The sequence below is a fragment of the Grampus griseus genome (assembly GCF_964374135.1).
Source record: "Grampus griseus genome assembly, chromosome: 20".
NCBI classification, from domain to species: Eukaryota; Metazoa; Chordata; class Mammalia; order Artiodactyla; family Delphinidae; genus Grampus; species Grampus griseus.
Genome location: NC_139014.1, coordinates 8,009,920 through 8,037,496, shown reverse-complemented (window position 1 = coordinate 8,037,496; position 27,577 = coordinate 8,009,920). Strand labels below are relative to the sequence as shown.

At 54.1% G+C, this 27,577-nt stretch overlaps 1 protein-coding gene across 3 annotated transcripts in view; it reads left to right on the top strand.

Annotated features, from left to right (window-relative positions):
* The window catches only part of MXRA7 (matrix remodeling associated 7), a gene marked incomplete at its 5' end in the record, with an annotated part of 29,832 nt that extends 2,707 nt beyond the window's left edge, over positions 1–27,125 (top strand). Inside the window, 4 exons of one of the 3 annotated variants that reach the window (XM_082679160.1) lie at positions 13,619–13,676; positions 18,213–18,309; positions 19,361–19,441; positions 23,223–24,502. In XM_082679160.1, coding sequence (XP_082535286.1) covers positions 13,619–13,676; positions 18,213–18,309; positions 19,361–19,394 — 189 coding nt within the window. In that variant the 3' untranslated portion in view covers positions 19,395–19,441; positions 23,223–24,502. Of the gene's footprint in view, positions 1–13,618; positions 13,677–18,212; positions 18,310–19,360; positions 19,442–23,222; positions 24,503–26,211 lie in introns of those variants that run through there. The other 2 variants (XM_082679159.1, XM_082679161.1) reach the window with 2 other exon arrangements.
* Positions 27,126–27,577: the final 452 nt, after the last annotated feature.

Below are 27,577 nucleotides of genomic sequence, written 5' to 3'. Positions count from 1 at the left end.
GGCATTACCCCGAAAGGAGCTGCTAGCAACTGTCTGGAAATGGACTTGGGCATTTTCGAGAGCAGGTCCCACTGCTTTCTTCTGATGATCACACTGCCCAATCCTGGAGAGCAGACCGGAAGGCCCACTGGGGAAAAATAACTCAAGTCTGGGTTTGGAAAAGCAGCAGGGACGCCCTCACCCAGCCTCTCCCTAAGTGAGCAGCAGCAGTGGGAGTGGAGGGGGGGCAGCCCCAGCTGCTGAGAGCGGGAAGGCACAGCCCCAGCCCCGGGAGAGTGGCGCTTAACTCACCTCTCCCCTCCCCCCTGCATTTTCCATTCTAATCCAATCGCCTCCCTTCTTGGCGAGGCCTGGGAGGCCTGGGGCAGCTGCTGCCCACCCTCACAAAGCTGCTTATTGAGAAGGACCCAGAGCCCAGGGAAGCAGCCTTCCGCTGCGGCTGTGGGCCATGGGGAAGCGGCCCCTCGGCGCAGGAGAACCAAGTCGCATGAAGGGCCTCCGTGGGCTGGGAGGCTGAACTGGGACTGAAGAAATGCGGGCAGAGCAGCCAGGGCAGGGAGGCCGAGCAGAGGGCAGAGTTGTATTGTGAAACCTCTTGTCATTTCTCTCTGAGGGATTAGTGTGGGAGCGGGCAGGGGAGGGGGTGGGCATGCCCCACCCTCACAAAGAATTATGGAGAACAGCGTCAAGAACAGGAGCTGGTCCCTTTTAAGCCCAGGAAACGGTGCTTTTTGGGTGCTGAGGTATAGCTTAGGATTTTAGGATTTGCAGGCCTCTTACCTAATGGAGATGTGGATTCCAGCAAGGCTGTATTGTAGGCTACCAAACAGTGGTCATGGGCAAAGGGTCAAGTGTCATTCAATAGTACTAGAGTCAAATCGCTCTGTCTGTGCCAGGACTCAGGCATCCTGGTGCTCGGGCCCTCAGTCTACTCAGAAACGGAGTAGGGACTTCCTATAAGGCAGCTGGCCAATGTCACAGGCAGGGAGACTGTTCGAGATTGAAGGAGACTAAAGAGACAGGAAAGACAAATGAAATGCCTGATCATTGATTGGATTCTGGATTTGGGGTAGGGGGGTGGAGCGGGGGTGTGGGGAGCTATAAAGAATATTTGGGGGACTTCCCAGGTGGTCCAGTGGTTAAGACTTCGCCTTCCAATGCAGGGGGTGCAGGTTCCATCCCTTGTCGGGGAGCTAAGATCCCACATACCTGGAGGCCAAAACACCAAAACATAAAACAGGAGCAATATTGTAACAAACTTAATAAGACTTAAAAAAAAAAAAAGAATATTTTGGAGCTAACTGGATCATGTGTCAAATGAATGGTTTATTAGATCAGTTTATTGTATCAATGCTCACTTTCTTGAGTGTGATGCCGGCGTTGTGATCATGTAGGAAAATGTCCTTGTTCTTAGGAAGGTGCATGCTGAAACGTTCAGGGATAAACATGTCATGATTCACATAGTCCCACACACAGATCATGGGTGTGTATGGAGAGAGAGTACAAAGATGGATGGAAAAATGTTAAGGATTGGTGAATCTAGGTGAAAGGGTGTATGAGTGTTCATTGTATTATTCTGTCAACTTCTCTGTAGGCTTGGAATTTTCCAACATACAATGTCGGGAAAAAGGAACCCAGTGAGGAATTTCTCAGGAAACGGCTTGGTTTTTCGGGCACTCTAGGGGTGCTGGTCTGATTGAGCTGCAGAGCCTCCTCTGTCTGTCCTCGCCATGCAGCTGGGCCCTGGTTCACCTTTTCTGAAGTTATCTTGCTGTTAGGTCCATCTTGTCACCAGCCTTGTCACCGCAGGCCTGCCCCCCGGGAGCTGCAGAGCCCCTAGCCCTCCCAGAATGATCAAGAAGCAGGTAAATCCCATCCCCCATCATGTGTCTTGAGCTTCATTTATTTTTTTTCTTTATTGTATTTTATTTTCATTTTTTTCTTTTTCATGTCCTGACCTTCGTGGTGTCAGCATGACTCCACTTTTCTGTTCTCTTAACAGAAGCCAGTTTAGTGGAGGCTAACAGATACCTGGCAGGTGTTCATACCACTTTGAGTCCGTTCGGGCTCCTATAACAAAGTACTGTAGATTGACTGGTTGAAACAACAGACATTTATTTCTCCCAGTTCTGGAGGCTGAGAGTCCAAGATCAAGGTACTGGCGGATTCGGTTCCTGGTGAGAACCCACTTCCCAGCCAGCTCACAGCTGCCTTTTTGCTGTGTATCCTCACACAGCACAGAGGACACTCTGGTGTCTTCCTCTTCTTATGAGGGCCCTAACCTCATCATGGGGGCCCCCACTGTCATGATCTCACTAAGCCTAATTGCCTCCCCTAGGTCCCACCTCCAAGTACCATCACATTGGGGGTTCAGCATATAGGTTCTGGGGGATACAAGCAGTCTGTATCAGATCTAGTGGTTCTCTAGGGGGGTGGGAAACAGAAATAATCCAAATGTCCGTTAATTAGGACGTTAGATTAGTAAGCAAATTGGTAGAAATAAGTAAGGAAAAAAGCCGAACACAAAACAGGAATTATGTCTTCACGATCGTCACAATGAGGTACATCAGCTAAACCAGATGACGCAGAGGGCTGGAAGCAGAGTTCAACGTTTAGAACTGCAGGAGGGTATGTTTTGTAAAGTTCTTTAAGTTCATAATTATTTTTTCATATGAGAAAGAAGTTGGGGCTTTCCTAATAGCTAAATTTCGTTCATCCTTTCAGAGACAGAGTCTTGTTTGCACATAGAAAGTGTAGCTGTCAGAGTTTTTCTACTTAGTGGGAAGACGTAAACTCCCAAAGAACGTGTTTAAGAAGAAAGCTGTCTGCCTTCAGAGAGTTAGAAATAAAACGCTGAGCGTGTTCACTTTTAGACAGTTTCTTTTTTGTAGTCTTTTCCTTCCCAGACCATCGGCCCAAACCACAGCGTGGGAGGGGTGAGACCAACTTAGACCCTTGGTGGACGTTCTTTTTGAGAAATGCCAAGTCCCTGGTAGCCAGAGTGTTTCTGGAACAACCTGAGGCAGAGCGCACTGGGTTTGCCCCTGTTAAGGACAAATAAATGGAAGAGGGGCCAGAAACCCCTCCTCCTGTCGGGCCCTGACGCACAGACAGAGCTGCTGGCTGCCATTCTGATTGCCTGCTGCCTGATAAGAACCAAAGACGGAAGCCTGGGATGCTAATAGCAATCATTCCTTCTCTCTTGCCGGGGAGGTGGGCACATGGGTCACCTTCTCCTGGCCATGGTGGCTAAAGAACAGCTAATGAGATTAACCAGCCTGAAGGAAACCCAGTGCAAGAATTCCTGGAACTTGCTTATCTGGTATTTTTGCCTCTGAATAGCCTTAGGACTTGGGGAAGTCACTTAACCTTGTAGATTTCCCATCTACAAAATGAAGGGGTTGAACTAAAATGATGTGTGAACATCTGGAACAATCTGGAATTGTCTGCTTTCTAGTCATCAGCTCTTGTTTCACGGCCTGGGTAGAGGGTGTGTGTGCGCGTGCGCACACGCCCGGTTTTTTTTTTGTTTTTTTTCTTTGTGTGTTTGTTTTGGCTGTGTTGGGTCTTCGTTGCTGCGTGCGGGCTTTCTCTGGTTGTGGCGAGCGGGGGCTACTCTTCGTTTCGGTGCACGGGCTTATCATTGTGGTGGCTTCTCTTGTTGCGGAGCACGGGCTCTAGGCTTGTGGGCTTCAGTAGTTGTGGCACGCGGGCTCAGTAGTTGTGGCTCATGGGCCCTAGAGCGCAGGCTCGGTAGTTGTGGCACATGGGCTTAGTTGCTCCGCGGCATGTAGGATCTTCCCGGACCAGGGATAGAACCTGTGTCCCCTGCACTGGCAGGTGGATTCTTAACCACTGTGCCGCCAGGGAGGTCTGTGCTCGTGTTTAATATTTCCAAGTTAGAAATCCTGGCAAGACATTGCTAACCCTCTGGGCAGTCTGGTTGAGACAACCCTGGACTTGGTCTCAGCAAGGGCCTAATTCTGTGACCTTGGTATTAATACTCTTTCTCCCAGCCAGATTCTTCCTTGCTGAAGGCTCAGTGTCTGAGGTCAATCTCAAGACAAGAAAAGACCTCTGGCCCAGTGGCCTCCTATGAAGATCTGTAAACCTACTCCAGGGTCAGACCATTCTTTGTCTTTATTCCTCATGATCTAAAGCTGGTTCCCCTTCCTCGGGTGGAGGCCGAGATCTTAAGGAGATATTAAATGCTGGCCCCCTACATTCTGTATTGCCCTTGGAGTTAGTCGTGGTCAAAATTCTTAAGTCCTGGCTTTTCCCAACACAATGATTTCACTTCTTCTGACCCTCTCAGATCTGATTTGGTCAGTCCCTTAGTTTTCTTCCCTGTCCTTGACCTTCTCTATTAATCCCGAAATGTAGAGACTAGAATTCAACCACTGATTGAGGGTCTGGTAGATGCCTGATTGCTGCTCCAGGGTATTTTTTTTTTGATGAAGCTTTTGATGTCCTCTAAATCCGATTTATAGGAACAGTGCCAAAAACTGTTAATCTGATAGGATTGAATCTGGCAGGCTGCTGTCTGAGCCAGACAGAGTGTGTTTGGGGCTTGTGTATGTGCCCTGATTGGGATCTGAGGTCAGAGTCTGGGATGGTCCCTTTGGTCTGGACGTTTGGACACACCGCCCTACAGGCTGGCTCCTCATGCCCTGGGCAGTGTGCAGCTCCTAAACCTCTCCCTCTCCCTCTCCCCAGCCCTGCCCCTTGAGTCAGTGGCTGAGCAGGTCCTCCCTCTCCTTTGCTGTTTGCTGGAGAAGCTCCTGCCCATAATATCAAGTGGAGCACTTACATCAGGGCCTGGACCACCACTGCCATCTCCCAGAATACACTGGCCACGATCGGCCTCCTGGTCTGTGGTTGATGGTGCCCAAATGTATATGCCCAGCCCAGCACCGTCCCAGCTGCCTCCCAGACACCTCCCCTCTGTTGTCTAATGAGCACCGCAGACAGTCATGTCTCATAAGGGTGCCTCATTTCTGTCCCGCTGGCATGCCCTGCGCCTCCTCCGCAAGCCCAGTGACATTCATCCCACTGAGAGTCTAGCACCACTCCCACAGCTGCTCAGACCAAGAGCCCACGTGTCTTCCTGGTTTCTTCCTTTCCCTCTCCCGCCCCCCCCCGTCACTCCATCAGCCAGTCCTGTCACCCGTGTCTCCAGAAGGCCTCCTGCCTGCTGCCACGTCTGCCCATCTTCCTGGCCACTGCTCCAGTCCAGGGCTCAGCCGGCTGTTCAGTAACCTCCCCAGCGGTCTCCCTGCCTCCAGTGTGTACCCCACCCAAGCCCCACCCCGCAACCAGCAACCAGCGTCCTGGTGCTGTCAGCTGTCCGTAACATAGAAACCTCATCTCCTGTTCTGCTTACAGCCCCCAATGGCTTCCATCGCTCACAGAATAAACTCCGGGCTCTTACCAGGGCCCCTGAGGCCCAGCAGGACCCTGGCCCTCTGCCTCTTCTCCCAGCTGCCCCGCCCCCTCCGCTCAGTGCACACACACACACACACACACACACACACACACACACACACAGACCAGGCCTGGCGCTGCCCCTCCCTTGCCTGGCAGACTCTCCCCAGCCTAGATCTTCACAGATTGCTCATCCTCCCCTTTCAAGTCTCTGTGTCCTTGGCCACCTTGGCGGATATAAATTCCCCCCAGTACATCGTCCCATCCGGCTGGCTTCCTTCTCAGCACTCAGTACGGGCTGAGATCATCTTTTATTTTAGCCTGCATTGTCTGCCGCAGTGGAATGTCAGCCCGTGAGAACAGGGTCCTTGCGTGCCACGTTCATGGCCACGTCCCCAGCTCCTACAACAGGCCCGGCGGACAAGCGGCTCCCAGAAAGAACTTGCTGAATGAATAAGCTGCAATGACAACAAAAAGGAAAGAAAACTCTGTGGGTTCCTGCTGAAAGGCAGGTGCTGCCTCCTCGTAGGACTGCCCTGGGCAGCAGGGGTCTTATTTCTCTTCACGCCCAGCCTCTAGCCCAGGGCCTTGCGTGTCGCCTGCCTGCAGTGCATCCCTAGAGCTGTGTATTGTGCCCCAGAGAGGCAGACGGCTCTGTAAGGTAGTCATCCCCCCAACGTGAGACGTGTTCAAACAGACTGGATAACCGGCAATTCATCAAAGGTTTTATCAACTGGAGTTTGGTACTGGGTAGAAGCCATGTTAGATCAGTGGCTTTCTAACATTTTTTAATGCCCCGGATACCTTTTTCCCTCTTTAATCCTACACGGGAGGAAGCCCAGTGCACAGAGGAAAAGAGGAGCTGCTCTGGGTGAGGGTCTCCGCCCCTCTGCCCTTCCCCCTCCTCCTCGCAGTGGTCCCCGCAGCCCCTCCACTCAGCTCCAGGGCTCTGCCGACCGCGGGTAGAATAATAACATGAGCTCAAGACCGTCCAGGTCAGATCCTGTGATCTCAGAGGACCGCATCCAGACAGAGGAAGGAGAGGGGCTCGGGGGTGAACAGCCGAGGACAGATCCTGTGCCCGAGGCTGTGGTCCCAAGGATGACCCCACGTTCCAGCCCGCCCCCGCACCCCATGGCACGTGTGGTGGGTGGGAGAGGACGGCACTTGCCAGAAAGCCTTTAGAGACTGACCTCCCTGAGTCTGGAAGCGGGAGAGCTTCGAAAGCCAGGGGTTGTTTGGATTGAACGTGGCAACCGTCATTATGGGGCTTTGGCAGGAAGAGCGTCATGAAGTCGGCATTTTAAACTGTCCTCAGAGCAGATGACTGGAGGAGAGTGGAGTCGAGGACACCGTGCCTATGAAGGCACTGAGTGACTGAGACAGGAGTGGGGAGAATGAGGGGGTGGATCCCAGACGGCTCTCAGAGGCGGGGAGAGTCTAGAAGCCAGAATAGAAAGGAAACAGCAGGAAATTCCCTGGCGGTCCAGTGGTTAGGGCTCCGCACTTCACTGCAGGGGGCTCGGGTTCACTCCTTGGTCAGGGACCTAAGATCCCACATGCCGTGTGGCATGGACAAAGGAAAGAAAAAAGAATCAACATTCCCAAGCCGCGATAAAGCGTCAAGATGCTGTGACGGCAGGGATAAAATGCACACGTGGAGGAGGCCAGCTTGGGACAAGAAGACTTCAGTTTCTCGTCACGGGGCACGTGCCCTGTCCAGCTGCACGCGTGGATTTAGAGAGCTGGCCTGAGCGGCCTCAGCCTGCAGCGAGGGTGGCTGAGTTGTTCTGATGGAGCGGGCAGAGAGAGCGGCCTGGTCATGACCTCTGCTGGCCCATCCTCCCCACCCAGAGCCGGCGCCCCGGGGACTGGCGCCGGCTCTGCTCTCTCTGCTTGCCCCACAGCCGACGTCCCCCTCTGAATGCGGAGGATGAACAGCCTGACTGCCTGATGGAATCCTTCTGGAAGGAGTGCCAACCATGTCCCGCCCGCTCCCGCTGGAGTGGGAGCCTGGAAGCAGCCCTTGAGCCAGGAAACCCTCTCCGGAGAAGGAGGGGTCAGTGGGCCCGACCCAGGCTGCGGGGCGGCGCATGGGGGATGCTGCAGCCCCCGGAGAGCTCTGTGAGCTCTGTTGTCTCTGTCGTTGCCTCCTACGCGGGGAGGGAGGGACAGGCCGGCCTCCCCCTCTGCCTGCCTGGTGGAGCCGTGGTCCTCCCTGTCTGAAACCAGTCCGGACTGACTGGGGGGCAGGGGCGTTGGTGCAGCCACAGGTGGCTGGTCACAGGGTCCAACAGACCCTATTTGCAGGACTCCAGGGCAGACCCATCTCCTTAGGCGGACGGACAGACAGACAGACAGAGAGCTGTCTCCCTGTCTCTGTCTCCCCCCATCTCTGCTCTACTTCAGCCTGTGTATCGGGCCTGCATCAGCCAGGGCAGCCATAAATGGTGATGTGCTGCCTGTCAGCTATGCATGTGGCCCCTGGGGGCTCTGAGAAGCCTCCTTCCAAGCCCCTGTGGGCCCTGCAGCCCCCTCCCATCCCCTCCGCCACCCATCCCGTCTTGGCCTCTGGGGGACTCCGGTCTTGGGCTCCTGGCCTTGGCGAGGCTGTCAGGAGGCCCTCCCTCCACCTGCCTCCATTGGTGGAAAAGCTGAATTAGAAAAGTAGCCCAGAACGTGTGAAGTTAGAACGAGTCTCTAACCTGCTGAGACGCTGGTCACTGAGCTGACCGGGGAGGGGTCTCAGTCCCGCGCCTGCTCTGGGGACCAGCCAGGACGACACCAGCTGTCAGTCTCAGAGGCTGTCACCAATTCACAGTTTTCATTACATTGATTTACTTTCATTTGCACTTGGGGCTGCCATAACAAAGTACCACAGACTGGATGGCTTCAACAACAGGAATGTATTTTCTCCAGAACCGTGAGGTCGAGGTGTCGGGGGTCTGGTCCTTCCTGAGGCCTCTCTCCTCGGTTGCACATGCTGCCTTCTTGCTGGATCCTCACGTGGTTTCTCCTCTGTGTGCAAGCTTCCCTGCTGTCTCTCCGCGTGTCCACATTTCCTCTTATAAGGACACCAGTCAGATTGGATTAGGACCCACCCTAATAACCTGACTGAACTTACCTCTTTGTAGACCCTCTCTCCAGATACAGTCATAGTCTGGAGTACTGAGGGTTCAGACCTCAACATATGAATTTGGGGAAGGACACAATGCAGCCCTTAAGGCATGGGTACCATGCAGCATTCTCAGGACCAAGGGCACGGACCAGAAATCAACAGTGGTGATGGCCTCTCGTGAGATCTGCAGTCAGCGCTCTGAGCAGCTGCTGGGTGCATCCGGCCTCCAGGCCCGGTCCTGGCCGAGCTGTGGGGCACGGCTGCCCCACCAGCCACAGGAGAGCAAGCCCCAGAGTGGGACTCAGGCCCTGAGAGCCCTGAGGAGTCGCCTTGGGCCTTCGAGACTCATTCGGCAAAGACAGAGCTGAGGGCCCAATTCCTTTAGCCTCTCGGTTCAGGCCCTTACATCTCTCACCTGTGCTTTGAACCTTCCTGCCTCCTGTCTCGCCAGTGCATCCCTACGAACTGCTCCCAAACGCAGCTCTCATCCTGTTTCTCCGCACTTTGAAGCTTCGGTGGCTCCTCAGGGCCTTGTGCTATATAAGCTCTCTAGTCCGGGCCCTGCATTCCTGGCCTCCCACCCCGCCCTGCAGTCACACCAAACTCCAAGGAGTCACTGGAAAAGCCGGGAGGTTCCAGGCCTGGCCAGCTCTTCTCAGACCCAGCTCAGGATTCTCGTCCCTTCCGAGGCCTCCCCTGCGCCCCTCAGGCTCAGCTGAGCTCCCCTCCTTAGGGCCCCCCACCATCGTGTTGCTTGAATGCATAAGGTATGTACCTGCCAAAGCAGAACTTAAAGATGGGATGTGTTACGAGCAGGTACGCAGGTAAAATCCTTTATCTTTTGGCCGCACTCCGCAGCTTGCGGGATCTTAGTTCCCCGACCAGGGATGGAACCTGGGCCCCAGCAGTGAGAGCGCCAAGCTCTAACCACTGGAACACCAGGGAGTTTCCAGTAAAGTCCTTACTGACTGCTCGTCCAGACAAAGGCTGCGACAGAGCATTTTGCACACGGTCGGTCTCCCTTTATTCTTCTCCTTTGCTGTCGCGCACACAGCTCACCATCTTGAAGCAAAGAGCACTGGACTGAGGCCAAAGAGTCCCAGCCTCCAGAAGGGCTTCCATCCTGGTCTCAGTCGCTCTTACGCATTTTTTATAAAATAAGGGCAAAATGCAATGAAGAGTGATTTTTAAACTTTTTCTTTTTTTAAATAATGGAAGGCTTCCCATTATTATGATGTTGTCTAGAAGACCAGTAAGTAACCCAGGTAAATGTGAGGCCTTGGGCACCACCCTGGAGCAGGCCCCCCTACCCACCCCCACTGCTGTGCAGCTGGTATTTGACAGAGGCAAGAGCCTCCTGGCAGAGCATGAGATGTTCTGGGCTTGTGGAGTGGGATGTGAGTGGACGGTGGCTGTGGTCAGGACTCTGGCTGTCGGTGACAGAAACTGGGTTCAGGTGAGCTTTCGCAGAACCAGGATTTGAGTCGCTCACATACTGGGGAGGCAGGGTTGGAACAGCCAGGGACTCCCGACCCCGGCGACCCTGGGCAGCTCCCGAGCTCCCAGTTCTGGACCGAGAGGTCCCTTGTGCCCAAGCAGAAGTTGGGCCCAGGGTCACATCCGCCTGCCCTGCCCATTGTGGTGTGTGTGGGGGGGTCTGACTGCCCGACTGGCAGTTCCCACCAGGACCACAGGCTTCAAAGGGCATCTTCTGAAAGAAGGGGGTTTCTGTGCAGACAGAAAACAGTAAATGGCCGATTCAGCAATGTTTTCCAAACTTCATTAAGTCTCAAATAAGAAATCTATTTATTTGAATTGCACCCCTGTCTATAAAGTCACAGAAGTTTTATAAAACGGTATCTACATCAACCACACACACACCACTATTTATCTTTAATTTCATACTGGGATACAGGGCCGCCCCCGAAGTCTTAGGGTAGTTTTAAGTCTTAATAACTGAAGAAGTGTAAATGCTACAAACCTACAAAATACATCAGTTGAGTATTTACTTATTTAAATTCCTTTTATACTTAGTTTCCTGACATTTGAATGCTGTGTTTTTCATTTTAAGTCTTTGTGAGTGCTGGAATCTGGACGGACAAGCAGGGAGAGGAGTCCTCTCCTGTGGGCACCTCAGATACCTGGTCGACCTCCCTTGAGGTCATGTCCAGACTGTCACGTGTGCCTCCAATCCTCATAAGATCACAAGGCTGGACTCACAAAGGCAATCCCTTTAGTCACGGACCATCCGCCCATGAATGGGTTTCCAAAGTCTGAAAATCAGCTAGAGCCCCTAGCCGGGGGTATTATATGAATCTGGATAAGAAACGTCAACATATTTAAAAGGTAGATAACTAACCTTTCAAACGACATTTTTTGGTACGTTGGGAGCATTTATGCTTCTGAAGTTATTAAATCTTAAAATCACACTAAGACGTTGGCTGCACAACTTTTACATACTAGTAGCAACCTCTAAATTGCTTTCGCGACTCACCGATGGGTCATAACCAGTTTTAAAAGTACCACACTTCAAAAGTCAAGTGCAAAATCCAAATGTAGACCAGCCTCTCCCCAGGGGGGTGCTGGCAGGTCAACTGACGCCGTGTCTCTTTGGGATAAAGAGGTCTGCCTTGGTCCTTGAATTTACCATCCTGGGTGGCAATTACCTGGGTCTATGTCTTTCCTGCCGGACTGTGAGCTCCTTCACGAAGGGGCTGTGCTTGCTTTTTTGTTGTTTTTCCTTTAGCCTTTGCGTCCCTCGACATAGTAGGAGAACTGGCCTACTCTCTAGTCTTGACCTGGGGCTTATTTCTGGGCTCCAGCCCTGATTAGATTAATCTGTTTTTCTTTCTGTGTTTTTTCTCTTTCTTTTTTTAAAGAAAAATATACATAGTAGCCCCAAGCTCACTGTTCAGAGATCCCTGTGTAGCATTTTAAAAATGCAATTCATGCCTATTATTAGAAAATCCAACTTATACTGAAATGTGTAAGATGGAGAGGAAAGGCCGCCCCCAACCAGCTCCTCTCCCCAAAGGCGGTCGCTGTTATCGGTGTCTTGAGTGTCCTTCTAGAAAACGTTTTCTCCGCATTTATGAGCGTGTATGTGCACTTCTGTTTTGACGTGCACACCAAGAATGTTGCACTCTCCACCCTGTGCTGCTTCTTGCTTCTCCCTTTGGTCATGTATCTCAATGCACTTTTCACATCGGTACGTAGGGTCGCCTCCCTTTTAAATATTTTTTTTTTTAATTTTTAAAATTTTTATTTTTCTGGCTGTGCCGTGCGGCATGTGGGATCTTAGTTCCCTGACCGGGGATCGAACCCGTGCCCCCTGCAGTGGAAGCGTGGAGTCCTAACCACTGGACCGCCAGGGAAGTCCCCAGTCGCCTCCTTTTTAAGGCAATGTTGCACAGTGTATGCGTGCACTGTAATATATTTAAGGTGTTAATATTTTGGTGAACATACCGGCCAAACTGTTTAACCATCATATACTTAACTATACTGTATTTAACTCCATGGATGAACATTTAGTTGTTCCCAGTTTTGTCTTGTTCTCCCCTGCACCCAGAGTCCTCGTATAAAAACCCAGATAGATGGTTTTCCAGCCCAGAGCAGATCCCTAGAACTGGGTTTGCTGAGTCAAAGGGGTGTCTCCGTTGTCCCCCAAAGAGGCCTGCCTTCCCCTGCAGCCACAAAGACGCTCTGCTGGACGAAATCCCGGAGGCGTCTGGACACCCGAGCCCCAGGTGCTGGCCAGCGCTCAGGGCAGCGTGCCTCGCATCAGATGGCGCCAAGCCTGATGCAAACTGCTAAGTGGAGAAGCGCCAGCTCCTGCCTCCGGCCCTGCTCCACCCGGCCGCGTCTTGTGGGGTCCAGCGAGAGAGAAAGTCACAACGAGAGGCCCTTTGGGTTTTTGCCACTTACGACTGGCTCTTGGGCTTTGTGCAAACTTTGCCTCCCAGCTGAGCTCTCTCTGCTTTGTTGGGGCGCCTGCCTGCCCGGCTTGCTGAGGCTGCAAACCGCTGGACCCCCGGGCCGGGAGCCTGAAGGCCTGGGTTTAGATTAGTCCACCGGCCCCCGTGGGGCAGCTCATTCACGTCCGGGCTCGCCTCTCCTAAACCTGCCGGCTCTGCCTTGTCTGCCGCTGGGCTTCCTCGGGCCGCAGGTCCCCTGGCCCTTCAGTCCCTCAGAGCCCCGGCACCCGCACCTCCCTGTCATCCTCCAACATTCCTGCAAGTTGAAGTCACTCCTGCCTTACACAAGGCCATCCCGGGACATTCCTTCCAGCCTTCTGTTTATTTTGTCCGTGTGCGTGGGAGAGAACCAGGCTGAGGGAGGTGGAGCTCCCATTTTGGGAAAATGGAGACTGAAATGGTCAGGGATGGAAACAATGTTAAAAGAAGCAGAGATGGAGCCTGTGACCACAAACTTCTCTGTGACACCCAGCCCAGCCCGGACCCCAGAGCACCCGCCAGCTTTCCTCTCGTGCCTTTTGTTCTACTCACTATAGCCAGGAGTGGGAGTCACCCAGTCCACTTACCGAAGTGGCACCCACCACTTGACCAGCACCCACCTGGAAAAGGCAAAGGGACCGAGGTGCAAAGGTCAAAAATTCAGGCACTGACGTCCCTGTTTCCTTTTTGGCTTGTGTGTTTTGTCCGCACCGCATGGCTTGCGGGATCTTAGTTCCCTGACCAGGGCTTGAATCTGAGCCCACGGCAGTGAAAGCGCCGAGTCCTAACCACTGGACCACCAGGGAGTTCCCGCTGATGTCCCTGTTTCCACCTGCTGTTGACCGTGGCCCCCACTCAGGACCTCCTGGCCACGCTCAAAGGACAGCGCGGGTGCTGTGAGTGGTCAGGCTGGCCCTGGGCAGTCCCTTCCTCTCCCCGCGACGTCCTGTCCACCAATGCCCCCTCTCCCCGAGGCGGTCACCCGCTTCCGGTCCCCAAGCACATCTATCCTAAGAGCAGACCCAGGGGTCAGGTTGCTTTGACCGAGGGGTCAAACCCTGAATGACAGTATCAAACATGTAAATCAGGTGCGCAAGCACTGAGCCCTCCCCTTGTCTTGCAGGAAAAGGAGCTGGATGGCGTGGAGGGCCCATCCCTGGCAGGGCCTGAGGAAGACGACGGTGAGTGGGACCCGCGCACCGCTGCCCGCTGAGGCCGCCCGGATCGTGTCTGGCTGTGGAGGCTAGGCTGTGCCACAGCCCTTTGGATTCCCCAGCTGAGGATTTGAGTGGCAGGGGGAGGGGAGAGGATGGAGGGGGAGAGGATAGAGGAGAGGGGCTGCGAAGCCGTGTCTGCCGCAACCCAGAGGACACAGGCTGGAGCCCACTCCTCTCTGACCCCCTGCCTTCCTGCACCCATCTCCCTGACCACCTATGTGGCAGGCAGGATCTTAGTTCCCTGACCAGGGATCTAACCTGAATCAGTGCCCCCTGCAGTGGAAGCCGGGAGTCTTAACCACTGGACCACCAGGGAAGTCCCTGCTTTGCTCTTTTGGCCTTTACTTTTCCATTTATACAATGTGAGTTGTCTCCAAATACAGGTGGCCCGTCACTGACCTTCTGTTTCCTGCAGTGCCTCTTAACTCCTTTCTCATCCCCTATTTGTACATTTCACATTTCTCTCCAAATATCTCGGACCTATTTTATGGCGACTAAAGCCACTTACTGGGCCGCCTCCCGGGGTTCTGCAGGTTAAAGTCCCCCGGAGAGGAAACGCCTGATTCCGAAGCAGCTCCAGCTGACCAGCGTGGCCATCAGGTTCCAGGCAGCTAGGGGAAGAGAGAGGGAGTGACCGGGAGCATTGAGCAATTTTGACTTGACCGGGTAGAAGACAGTGTGTTTGCTGTGGCCACCCACGGGGACCAGTGTCCCAGACAGACAGACAGGACCAGACACAGTGTGGGGCTTCTGCTGGTTCTGTCATGTTTTACTTCTTTAAAGAAAAAAAAAAAAAAAAAAGCTGAAGCAAAAATAGCAAAATGTCAACATTTGTCGAATCTGTATGGCAAGTACACGGAGGACTTATTACTTGCTGTACTTTTGTGTACGTTCGAAATATTTCATGTTTTTTTAAAAAGGGAGTCTGTTGCTGTGATTTTAAGCCAACAGCTGGCAGGAGCCCTGGAAAGAGAAGGTTGCAGGAATGCAGTAACCAAGGCTGGTGTGGGCCAGGCAGGCAGGGCTGGGCTGGGGGGATGGGGGGTGGGGAAGCTTCCCCTGAGGCCCAGCAGGGATGGGCCTTCAGTTTCTATCAATAGAGCCTTAGAGGAAGAGGGAGGGGCAGGAGGCTGCAGGGGGGCGGGGGGGGGTGGTGGGGGTGGTGGGTGGGGTGGACATCAACCCCTTGCCAGGGGCTCTCCCTCCAGCTGTTGACTCCCCAGATCCTCTGCAGGAACCGTGGGCCTGGGGTCTGTCCCTGCCACGTTACTGGATCCCAGTAGTCATTTGGGGACACAGGAGGCAAGCGCCAAGGCTGCCGGAGGCCCCTGGGCCAGCACAAGGGGAGGCTGAGCAGACCCCTCTTCTGAAACCCTGTCAGACCCCATAGATGTGCAGCCCCACACCCAGCCGTGGGCAGTGTCTCCGGGCCCTCCGTCCTTATCTGACTGCTGCTCCTGGACCTTGCCCATCCACCAGCCGCCTCCTCCCAGCCTTGACAAGGCGGAGGCAGGAGAGATTTAGGGCCCCAGCTGTGAGCAGAAAACGTGAGAGGCCCCCAGCCCCTCTGCAGTGAGCCGCTCAGTGTCTGCTAAGGTGCCTTCCCTAAGCGGCTGGGTGGACTCAGAAGGCTGCACGAGGAAGTCCCCCCTCCCAGGGGGCTCCCACGCTGAACCCTCCTGGTCTAGCAAAATTGGACGCTGCCGTGGATCCCTCGTCGCACCATACGTGATTAAGTGAAAGCCTTTTCAAGTGGTCCGTTCCCTCTGGCTCGAAGCAGCATAGTCAGAGCGGCCCCACAGATTGAAACCTTGAGTAGTACCCAGCTGGCAGCATGTTTTATGTCTTATTTTTCTAAAACGTAGCAACACAATGACCTTGAAGTCGAAGCTAATCCGTCGTCTTTGTCCGTTGCCTCTTTCTGAGGTCCAGAAGCCAGCATGGTTGTGAGCTCACTCTGAGACTAGCTCCGTGTGATTCTGCCCCATGGCAGGTTCTTCCCTGACAACCAAACACCCAGGCCCCTCAAACGGTGGCCCCAAATTACTCAGCAGAGTTCCCAGATGCCCGGACACCGCAGCCCAAGCCCTTAGCCTTTAGAAGCTCCTGATGCTGCGGGCCCTTTGCTCAGCAGCCTGAGCTGAGCTCAGCCTGGAGGGAAGAGAAGCTGATGGGAGCGGGGTCTCCGGGGCTGGGGGGTCAGGGGGAGTGATCTGTCTGCGCTGAGCCCCAGCTCGCCAGGAGGAAGAGCCAAGGCCTGCCCTGGCAGCCTGGCTTCTCACCCCGTGTCCTCCTGTCCCCTTGCTTCCTGCCCCCCCCCAACTGGCTTCCTTGCTTTGCTGGCTCTGTCTCCCCAGACCTGCAGCATCACCTGTAAAGCCCCTCCTGACACCCCCGCCCCCTGCTTAAACTTCCAAGCAGCCCCCTCCCTGCCTCTCTCTCCCCTCCTGCTGTCCTTTTCTGAAGAGCTCTCAGGACCTACTGCAAACTCTGTATTTTATTTTATTTTACTTACTTATCTATTTTATAAGATTTTTTAACATGGACCTTTTTTAAGTCTTTTTTGGGGCCACGAGGCATGTGGGATCTCAGCTCCCTGACCAGGGATCACACCTGCACCCCCTGCAATGGAAAGCAAAGTCTTAACTACTGGACCCCGAGGGAAGTCCCAAACTCTGTATTTTAATTACTCATCTTTGCTTGCTGTATGTTTTCTCCTCTGCTAAGTCCCCAGCACCGAGCAGAGTGCTCGCTAAGTATTTGCTGAATGAATGAAGAGCGAATTAATCCTGGTACAAACACGGTAACTGCTTCCTAAGGCAAGGGCTCAGCCCTGGCGGCCAGATTCTCCTGCAAAGTCAGGCTGTGGTGAGAGCAAACACCACCCCAGCTACAATGCCTGGGTTCTGAATTTGCATCCAGAACCTTCTTTTAGCCCAGAGAGAACTCTAATCTCAGAGGCTGCAGCCTTTTCCTCCCTGGAGCCCACATCAGCCTGTCTGATCACTCGGGACAGCTGCCAGCTGGAGGAGGTCCGGGTGGCCCCAGGGCAGGATGTGGAGGTGTTTGAGATCCCTGACACTGGAGTGACATAGAACAGAAGTGAAAAAGAATACATCCATGTGGGAGGGTGATTTGCTGGTCTTGCATTTCCCATACTCAATTCTTTATACATTAACTGAAATTGGATAAGACAGGCACTGAGCCTCTATCCCCGAGGCTGACCGGAGGCCGTCTACCCTCCACCTGCTGGGCTGAAGGACCACATAAGGGCATTGCTTCCTAAGGGAACTCTCTTCACCTGGACACTCAGCCACGGGAATGCTCTAGAGCTCTTTCCTTTTCTGCCCTTGCAGCCTTCACCTGTACCTGCTGCCTCCTCTGGCCTAGCTTCCCTACATCACACGTCCCTGTTTTCCTCTGTCCACACCCCCTGGTGTGCCTTCTTCAGACCTCTAGAGCTGCCCTTTCATTTGTTCCAAGGCAGCTACGGGGTCTGCTCTGGGACTGGCAAACCCGTTCAGCAATAAGTACTGGGGTTTTTTGGTTTGGTTTTTTCGGTTTTTTGGTTTTTGACCACGCCACGTGGCTTGCAGGATCTTAGTTCCCCAAGCAGGGATTGAACCCCGCCCTCGGCAGTGAAAGCGCGGAGTCCTAACCACTGGACCGCCAGGCACTTCCCTAAGTGCTGGTTTTAATGACCGATTTGAACACCGTGAGAACAGGCCACATCATTCCCAGGTCCCATTGTGGGCTGGATGCGTCGTTTCCGATTTTTAATAACTGGTTGCGGGGAGGGGCATAGAGAGAAGGGGCCTGCCGACATGATGCCCCTGGACGGCAGGGCGGGCACCCCCAAGCCCGGGAGACCCGAGGACCTTGGCAGGAGGGTCGGGAGTCCCTTCGGCCTTCTGGACCTGGGACCCGAGGAGAGGCAGGGAACCCAGCGCCTTAGCACAGGCTGCTTCCCAGAGATAAGGGCCCTCCGACTGTGTAATTAGCACAGCAGTCATGGGGAAGAGGGGGGGGTCAGGCTGAGGGGGAGAAAAGCCTTGCGGGCGGCGGCTGGGCCAGAGCGCTTGCTGGAGAGGGGCCCACAGGCAGCTCTGTGGACGGCTCAACCTGGTCTTGGAAGGGAACCGGCCTTTGGTGGATGGAACTGAATAGCATGGGTGGGGGTGGGGCGGCGATGCTCGCTTCACTCCAGCTGCCTCATCCCCGGTTCAAGTTCCCAAAAGAGTTCCTAAGCGGAAGTGGTGTGGGGGGAGGACCTGCCAGGCCCAGGGGAGGGTGAGCCGATGTTGTGGGCGTCCAGCGCTCTCTGAGGCTTAGGTGAGCTGGCCCGGGGTGGGCGTGGGGCCCATCTGCCCTATTTGAAGCGGGGGCGCCCTCTCCGGCCCAGGTGGTTCTCTGGAAACCCTTCTTTGGAAGGGAAAGGGGCCTGAAGTTGCAGGCGGGCCCAGCACCCTAACTGGCTCTTACTGTGTGTCCTCTCTACAGGGGGAGAGGCCTTCTCCTTCAAATACAGCCCCGGGAAGCTGAGGGGAAACCAGTACAGGAAGATGATGACCAAGGAGGAACTGGAGGAGGAACAGAGGTAGGCCGCCCACCCTCTTCGGGGTCGCTCAGCTTTCTCCGGTACCGGTACCGCCGTGAGCCCCCTTCGTCGCAGGCGGGAGAGGAGGAGGGCCTCCTGTAAGCTTCGCCAGCCCCGCACTCTTCTATTTCCGTTTTAGGGGTTTCTCCCCCCTGTCCTGGCAATAGTCGGCCAGGCTCGATTTCCCCCGACAGTCCCCTTGGGGCCCTCGGGAGGAGCGTGTGACGGTGATGGGGGGGAGGGAGGCCGAGCCCCTTCTTGCACCCCACCCCTCCCCAGCCAAAAGGGAAAAAGCAGATGCCTGGGAAGAGCCTGGAGCAGATCCGCCTGTTCACTTACATGGAGGGTTCATGACAAAACCAATCCATCACTGCAGGACACAGCATGATTCTTCCTGCTCATCCACTCGGCCACCAACCCCCCTCAGCACCCCCAAACCCCCCAGCCCAGGGCCAGCAGTCATTTGTTATCTGTTCTGCTCCACGGAGCTCTGAGGCAGTTGCAGCCACGCAGCTCCTCATTTTTCGAGTTGGGCTCTTGCCCCGCCAGCCCCCAGCCGGGCACCCATGCACACCCCTGGGCTTCCCTCCTAAGGAGCGGTGGGGACAGGCCATGGGGGAGAACCGGTGGTCTGACACGGGCCAGCCTGTGGCCTGGGGTCCTCTGGTTTAAGCACAGAGCTAAATGGGGGCCTGTGTTTTCTGAGCCCAGCAACCCGGAGGGGCTGGGGGATCACCCCCTACTTCCTAGCTAGTGTAAGCTGGGTTCTAGGGTCAGGAATGGAGGCTTTAGTATTCCAGGATGCAGATCTCAACTACCCTTTCATTATCACCAAGCCCACCCTGCACCCCTCAAGTCAGAAGGCCCTGTGCCCACGAGAACCCCCTTTCCCTTCCTGGAGCCGCCGCCGGTCCTTCCAAACCTGGCCTGGAAGGCTCTTCACCGGGGGCGGAGGGGTGGCAGGGTGAGCCCAGCCTGGGGAAGGCCCCCGCTCCTCGGTGCCCAGCTGCTGCCTCTGGGTGTGATCCGGTTTGCTGCCTTTATATTTCAGGATTGAGCTGACCTCTGACCTCACTTCCCTGTAGCAAGTTCCTTAGGTCCTGAGCCACAAATATCCTTGCAAATCCTTTTGGTAAGGAGACTGACTTCTTAGATTAGTGATGCCTCCCTCATCCTGTCTGTTACTGTGTCCCCATCACGACTGAATGTGGTCCAAACCTCTCCTCCTCCGCTGCCTTCATAACCAATTAATTCATTTCTGTGCACCCGGGCCTGCTCATTCTTCTCCAGCGCAGGGCTCCTGGGTGAACAGGCTCCCTTCCCAGGGCTGCAGGGTTCTTGGAGGCCCAGTTAACGGCATGTCCCTCCTGGGCCTAATGGGCCAGCTGGTTGGAGGGCCAGCGCCCCCTTGTGAGGCTGGGGGGGAACTGTCTTCCGCTGGACTGTGTGGTATCACGCCCGCAGCTTTCATCTTTCCCTGAGAAGGTAGAACGGTGCCCAGCAGAAACCCTGTGCCCCCAAGTTGTGGGTGAGGCAGGGTGTTATGATCAGAGCAAGGGCTGGTGGACTGCAGCCCTGTTTTTGTAAATCCAGTGTGACTGGAACAGGGCTGCGGTCACTGCTTTTCTGTGGTCTGTGGCAGCTTTTCCACTGCAGTGGCTGAGTTGCGTAGTTGCAGAGGGACCACGTGGCCCACAAAGCTGAAAAGAGTCAGTACGTGGCCCCTTCCAGAAAAGGTATGCAGCCCCAGAGTTAAGGATGGAGGGGGCTTGACGTGCCTGTGGCCCCTCGAAGGGCCCTGTGGACAGAGGCTGTGACCGGGACCCTGGCCCTATTCTGTGTGCTCTGCGGAGATGAGGGGCCATTAGAGTAGGAGAGGCCAGTTAGCCAACTCAGTGGCAGGGCTCGGGCCGGGGTCAGACTGCCACCGTCCCTGGGTTCAGTGCTGGGACCTCGGGGAGGGAAAGTCCTTCCTCCGTCGTGTTCAGACAGCAGGCTCTGCGTTGCCCAGGGGGGGTCTTTCCCTACTGGATCTTTGGGGGTCTCTAGATGAGTGGTTCACGCTGAGCTATTCTGCGGGGTCGAGACTGCCCAAGCGCTGCTCTTGGGTGAGGGTTTCTCACCTCCTCACCTGCAGGCTTGGTTATCACAATCGTGCTTGAGCTGAGGAGGGACTGGTGGACTTCATGGTGAACACAGTCCTCCCAGGGTGGGGCTGGAGTTCATGTTCACTCTCATCACTGCCCCTCCCAGCATGCTCCTGTGGCTGTCTGACACGTCTGCCTGTGAGGTCCGCTTGCTCCCTCCTGCCCCTGCACGTGGTCAGCCCACTCAGCACTGCATGGGGCCCCCGACACCCACCCCTCTCGCATGTTCCCCGCATGGTGATGCTTGGGGTTGCAGAGGCTGGCAAGCGTGGCTTTGCGTTTTCATCTGCAGCACGGTAGTTCCAGTGGGGACTGGGAAAGCGGACGGGTGTGAGACAGCTCTGGTCCCAGCTGCGTCTAGGAAACTGCCTTTGGGATTGTCAGTATGAAAAATATTGTCAAACCACTAAAACCACAGGCCAGTGAAAAGTGTGTGCCCTTCCCTGCCTGTCAGATTCTTCTGGACCAAACTCTGCTTGCTTCTAATTCCCTTCCTGGCATTCAGCGTCCGCGTCAAGTTGCAAGCTGGTTAAAAGCCCATGCTGCAAACCCCTGACTTTAAATTCTTTACCTCGGCCCGCACAGCAGTATCTAGACCCTAAATCTAGATACTGAGGCCCAGAGTTCCTCAGAAGCTGCAGTTCACAGGTTTAGCAGTATCTAGACCCTAAATCTAGATACTGAGGCCCAGAGTTCCTCAGAAGCTGCAGTTCACAGGTTTTCAGGGCATAGCACTTGGTACGCAGGACCCAGAGAAAGAGACCCCAAATTCGTTCCTCCACGTGGTTAATGACTGGGCGTTCCTGTCCTTGGAGCAGCTCACAGATGAGATTCCTTCTGCCCAAGGGGCAGAAAGTGTAAGGCTTGTAAATCCAGACGTGCTGCTTAAGAAAGACGCTGCTTCCTCACCGTCTGCCCACCTCCTGCTGGGTCTCCCATGGGGCTGGAGCTCACAGTCTCCCTCAGCACTGCCTCTGCCGGGATGGGGGTGCCGTATCCAGCCTCAGCGTGGCTGGGACACTGGGCTTGCAGGTTATGACTGCTCCCCGCGGCAAGATGCCACCCCCTCACCCCCAGGGCCAGTGAAGCTGGCGAGCTTGGCTGACTTCTAGCTCGGCAGCAAAAAGAAGAGGCACCATCGGCTACTCCTTTCCTTGTACACCGTCCCTTCTTCCCATCTTCTGGTCCAGGGGAAAAGTGGAACCCAGGAGGTAGACTAGGTTGGTTCTGATAGTGAGGACCCAGGACCCCAGCACCCATTCCATTCTGAAGGTCCCCAGGACTGGCCTGCCGTTTTTGGAAGTGCACACCACTCTAGGGGATGGTGTTTTGAAATGCATAACTGGCAAGGGTGAATGGCTATTCTTCCTGCTTTCTGCCCTCTGATGGGTCCACAAACCATCCACCAGTGAATTTCTAGGAACATGTGCTGACTCACCTCCACATGAGGGCGCCAGAGGGATAAAACTGAATCCCACCGGTTTCCCTCAGCGCTCACCTGGGTAAACCAGCGCTTCTGCATGTCCCTTGCAAAAGGTGGGCACACCATTTGTGTCATCTGGGGAGCACATGTCCTTGGAAGCCACTGTCCCCAGAAGGGACAAAACCTACCCAGCAAGGATAAGAAATAATCTATGGTGAGAGGACCGGCCCAGAGAGGACCAGCCCAGAGCGGCCAGAAAGCTGAGGATCTGACCCCCGCAGTCTGACCTACCTACCTACCTATCTGTGGCACCCTACCTGCCCACCGACCTACATGTGGACCCCGTGCCCAACAACACACCTGTGGGACCCTCCCTGCCCAACTACCTAATTGAGGACCCTCCGTGTTAAACTGCACAAGTGGGCCCCAAGCTGCCCAGCTACCTAACTGAGGATGCTCCCTGTCTAACTACCCATGTGTGGGACCCGACTTGCTCAACCACCTACATGTGGGACCCAAACTGCCCATATACCAACATGTGGTACCCTCCCTGCCCAGCTACCTACTGTGGGACCCTCCCTGCCCAACTACCTAATTGAGGACCCTCCCTGCCTAACCACCCACATGTGAGACTCGAACTGCCCAAATACCTGTAAGTGGGACCCTCCCTGCCAACCACCTACAAGTGGGCTTCAACCTGCTCAGCTGCCCGCATGGGCACCCGAACTGCCCAGATACCTAAATGAGAGACGTGCCCTGCCCAAGTATTTACTCTGGGACCCTACCTGCCCAACTACCTAAAGTCTGACACTCCCTGCCTAACTACCTCCAGTGGGACCCTGCCTGTTAAACCATGTACAGGTGGGCCCTGACCTGCCCAGCTACCTAAAGTCTGACACTCCCTGCCTAGCTACCTCCAGTGGGACCCTGCCTGTTAAACTACGTACAGGTGGGCCCTGACCTGCCCAGCTACCTTATTGAGGCTGCTCCCCGACCAGCTACCTGCAAGTGGGACCCAACCTGTACAACCACCTAAATGAGGGCCCTGACCTGCTCAACTACCTACAAGGGCACCCTACCTGCTAAACCACCTACAGGTGGGCCCTGACCTGCCCCTGTAGGCCTTGCAGACTTGGAACGGGGTCTCGGGCTGGCTTCGGTTAGTGGGCTCTCCCGCAGCAGGTGATGAGAGGCAAACTCCCCTGGGTCTGGATCCCAGCGTCTGGGCTGGCTTCTGCAATTCCAGACGTTCCCCTTCCTCACCCCGTTTCCCCCTTCCCTGCAGTACTTGTAAGATGGCATGAGTGAAATAAATTATCTTTTCTCCTTATTTCTCTTTACAGAACCGAGGAATAATGAAGTTATCCTTAGCCTCCTCCTCAAGGCTTTTCCTTTTGGCGTCTTAAAACTTGAGAGATAAAGTGGAATCCCCAGAGAGGAGCCAGCAGGCTCCTGGGGCGCATTTTCCCACATAAATCTGCCAGGACTAGGCCCCCATCCAGGACTTTCCTTGGCTGGGAGGATCCCGAATGCCCGTGGCGCTCCCCTGTAGAGGCGTTCCTCCCTGTTTGCCTGGATTGCTTTGTTAAGCTGAAGGGTTTTCCTGGACTTTTATTTTCCTTATCACTCAACCTTCCTGCCCACACACGCTCTGCACCTGAGATATCACCAATGTCAGCAATGCCATCATTTTTAAATCGGTGTAGTTACATTCCAGCCCTCCTGCTTTTCATCACCAGAGCCAAACCAGGAAAGACTTTGAGGTGTGATGGACAAATGAGGGAGCGCTGCCTGTGCTCCCTGCCTGGTCGACTGCCCTCCTTCCCCTTGGGGCCCGCTCCCCTCTCTGTCTTCGGCTGGCTCGGCTGTGGGGGCGAGAGCCTGATGATTGATCAGTGGGCAGCAAAGAACCAGAACCAGCTGTTGACTTCCTCTTGCCCTTACCCTCCGTTGAGAGCAGGCTCGGATCCAGCCCGCTTGTTGCTAAGAGGCCTTTTCATTGATGTTCCTACCAGCTCAGCAGAATGTCCACCTTCGCTTTCGCAGAAGCAATAATGATAGTGTTCGCTTAAAACAGCTGTCTCGATTCTGCCTTTTCCTAGGTTTCATAGATGAGCTAGAACTTCTCCAGATAATCAGATCAGTCCCAGATTCATTTCTTGGAATTTTATATTTGACAATATTTATACTATACCAAACTAATCTGTAGTTTTTAGATGTGTTGGTTAAAACATTTTTTGAAAGCAGTAAGTTGATAGAAAAAGTTTTTTTTCTCCTCTATTTAGTGGAAGGCCGGGAAATGCCCACTGTCAGCCTAGGGCATGGTACATTCCCAGGGACCTTCTCCTCTGGGTCTAATACCTTAGGTTCACGGGTTTAGGACAGAACAGGCAACAAAGCAACAGCCACACAGAGCCATGTAGCCTGACCCACACAGCAGTAGCAACAGCAATGGCCTTGTCCAGGCCGGGGTCTGACTGAAAAACAGGTGACTCCTTCCACGTTATTAAGTTTGTCTGGACACTTTCTGAACGTGGCTTGTAGGCACCAAGCCTCACATACTCGCGATGGCTGGGATCTGTGTATTCAGCCTTTGTTCGGTCCAATAAACTTTGAGTAGATGGTCTTGATTACTGTGTGTTTATTTCAGTTTTGCTTTATTTTTAAAAAATCATCTTTTTGAACCCATTAAAATTTGAGCTCTCTCTCAATTTGTGCCTGTTACTCTCCAACACAGTGCGAAGTCCTAGGCCCACCCTCTTAAAAATATGCAAGCGCCACGGCCATTAAGAGACGCACAAGAGGATTTGTGTTCCTTTGGGGGGATGCCCACTCATACACCTGGATTGTGATTCCTTCCAAAGAGCTAAACACACAGCCTGTCAGTTCACAGTACTCCTTTCTTCAGGTGGTGGGGTATCGCGTACTTCTCACAGGCTCCTTCTCCTCCGGACAGGAAAGCAGACTGTAGAAATAACTTTCCCGGCGTGACTAAGAGAGGCTTGGATTTGGGACTTCAGTATTTCAGCTTCTAGATGCTGCTGTAGTCAGAAAACCAACTGTTAGCTGTTTGGGAGATATGGGGTTATTGCAGAAGGAATATGTTAGGACAAGCGTAAGACCAGACATCGATCGGATCCCCCTGTAGACAGGGTTGGGGTGCTGGTTGGACAGTGCTGTGCCGTGCAGGGCCAGGGGTCAGAGGCTGTGCTGAAGCTCTGCCTCCTGGTGGGTCTGCAGGGACCAGAGCAGACCCTGCCATTTGGTTTACGTCCTCTGAAGGTGGCCCGTGCCGAGCCAGTAGGGCGGTGTGGAGGGGGGGAACCGCAGAAGCCTGAAACCGAACGGGGAGCCCATGCCAGCACACAGCGCCCAGCCTCGCTGATGAGCACAGCGCAACAGAACAAACAAGAAGCAAACCGTGGCTGCAGAGTCTCAGCCCACCCTTTCGTGTTTGCACTCATGGGAGGTGTCCCGTGCTGATCAGATGGTGTGGCCCAGCTGCAGAGAGAGAACAGAACATCACTCCCAGCATCCCCCCGGCCCCCCAGCCCGTGTGTGGTGAACATAAGGCCGATCTCCAGCCAGGCCTGTTCCCTGGTAAAAGGGCCAGGGCCCCTGCTGGCTATAAGGTGTCTTTGTGCAAACTGGAAAGAGGCGCCCCTTCCTCTGGGCAGCGAGACCCCACACCCACCCTTGTCCCTGGGCCAAGCACCCTGTGCACACATCTGTATGCTCCCGTTTCCCAGCCAACTGTGTTTCTTCTTCCTCCACTTTTGGCTCATCCCTCTAAACGAAGGCTGTTTCTAACATGTCTCTTCATAGGCTCTCTAGCCGCCTAATGGAGCACCTCTGCTTCCTCGTGGCCTCCCAGGGAGGTGTGTAGTCAACATTAAAGAGAGGCCTGGGAATTCCCCGGCGGTCCAGTGGTTAGGACTCCGAGCTCTCAACTACCGAGGAGCCGGGTTCGATCTCTGGTCCGGGAACTAAGATCCTGCAGGCCGTGCGGCATGACCGAAAAAAAAGGGAGGCCCACGGGGAAACTGTAGCACCGAGAACCTGAATGATAACTTGGGATCCCCAGATCTCCAGGGTAAACCCAAGACTTGGAACCCCAGTTTGCAGAAGTCTCAAGTTAAGTTTTTTTAGACCAAATCGGCTCCTGTGTTAAGAGTGGGTTTTGTTTTAGTTTCATTTTCTTCTTATTCTGGAAAGCAAAGCAGTAATACCGGAGTGAGGAGTGTCCCGACTCCACGGGATGTGCACGGCCTCTCTCTCTCTCTCCCCTGGTTTGGGAGCATCTTTTTCCTCTTTATCCTTTCTTCTTGACAGAGTTCAGAAAGAACAGCTGGCTGCCATCTTCAAGCTCATGAAGGACAACAAGGAGACGTTTGGCGAGATGTCGGACAGCGACGTGCAGGACCAGCTCCGGCTCTACGACATGTAGGCGCCTCCACCCGTCAAGACGCCGCCACGGCGGGGCCGTGACTCTGCCCCAGCCCAGGACCGGAGCCCGTGCCACTGTCAGACTTCTGTAGGCTTCAGTTTATCTCATATACATAGATGTAGAGGTAGATCATATACAGAGTTGCTCAGTTCTTGCAATTGAGGTATCATGTCACAGGAATCAGGACTGTTGTCTTCAGAGAAGAAAAATCCCTGACTTGCTTGGCTTCTGCCTGCTGGTGAGCTTCCAGCTGTCACATGGGCTCCCCTCCGAGGCTGTCCTCTGATCCAAATTCGACCTTCCGTGCAGACCCTGAGCAGGCAGCGGCCCAGAAGGGCTGGCTCGAAGCCTCAGCAGCCCCAGCACGTGGTGTTGAAAGGATTCAGGGGTGCTGTGGGATGGGTATCAGGTCCCACTGCCTGAGCATCCAGTCTAATAACACTACACCTTCTTCTTCCTTAGAAGGATTTCTGGACACTTCTGTAACTGTATGGAAGCAAGCGGTAGGGGAGCATCCCTAAAAAGCAAAAAGTCTGATTCAAAGGCTCACCTTCGATCCTGGACCAAAGCAACAGTATCAGAGTTAAGACCCTCTAAGTCTCTCTTATAATTAAGACTTCTGTGAGTGCTCATCACACACCTAGACCTGTGCTAGACGCTGTCAATGGAAATAAAATACACAACACAGTCCTGCCTTTAGCGAGATTAAAGTCGTGTAGAGGGGAATTCCCTGGTGGTCCAGTGGCTAGGACTCGGCGCTTTCACTGCTGACCCTGGTCGGGAAACTAAGAAGCTGCGAGCCGTGGCGCGGCCCAAAATAAATAAATACATAAAAATAAAGTCCTTTGGGGAAGCCAGGCATGTGTGCAGGAAAAGAGAACCTCACAAGTCAGCATTCAATAAAATGCCAAAATGACCTCACAGAGAGAGCCTCGGCCACCTTAGCACATCAGTAAAGTTCAGTGAGTCAGTGAGTGCATGACGCCGGAAATAACAGCGATTCTTCCGTTCTGCCCAGGTCCTGTATCTGATCACCCCACTGGCAGAAAAATTCACAGCAATCTGGATTTAGGAGGGTACGCTAAAGGGACAACCTAAGAAGGTTCTTGAGAATATTTTTTATTTGCTGAAATAAAACTAAACACGAAATTAAAAGAAGCAGTGGCGTTTTACGTGCCACAATTTAATAATTATCACGGGATCACAGTGAACCTTCTTTTATCCTCTCTTGCTTGTTAGGGTTTTTCCCAG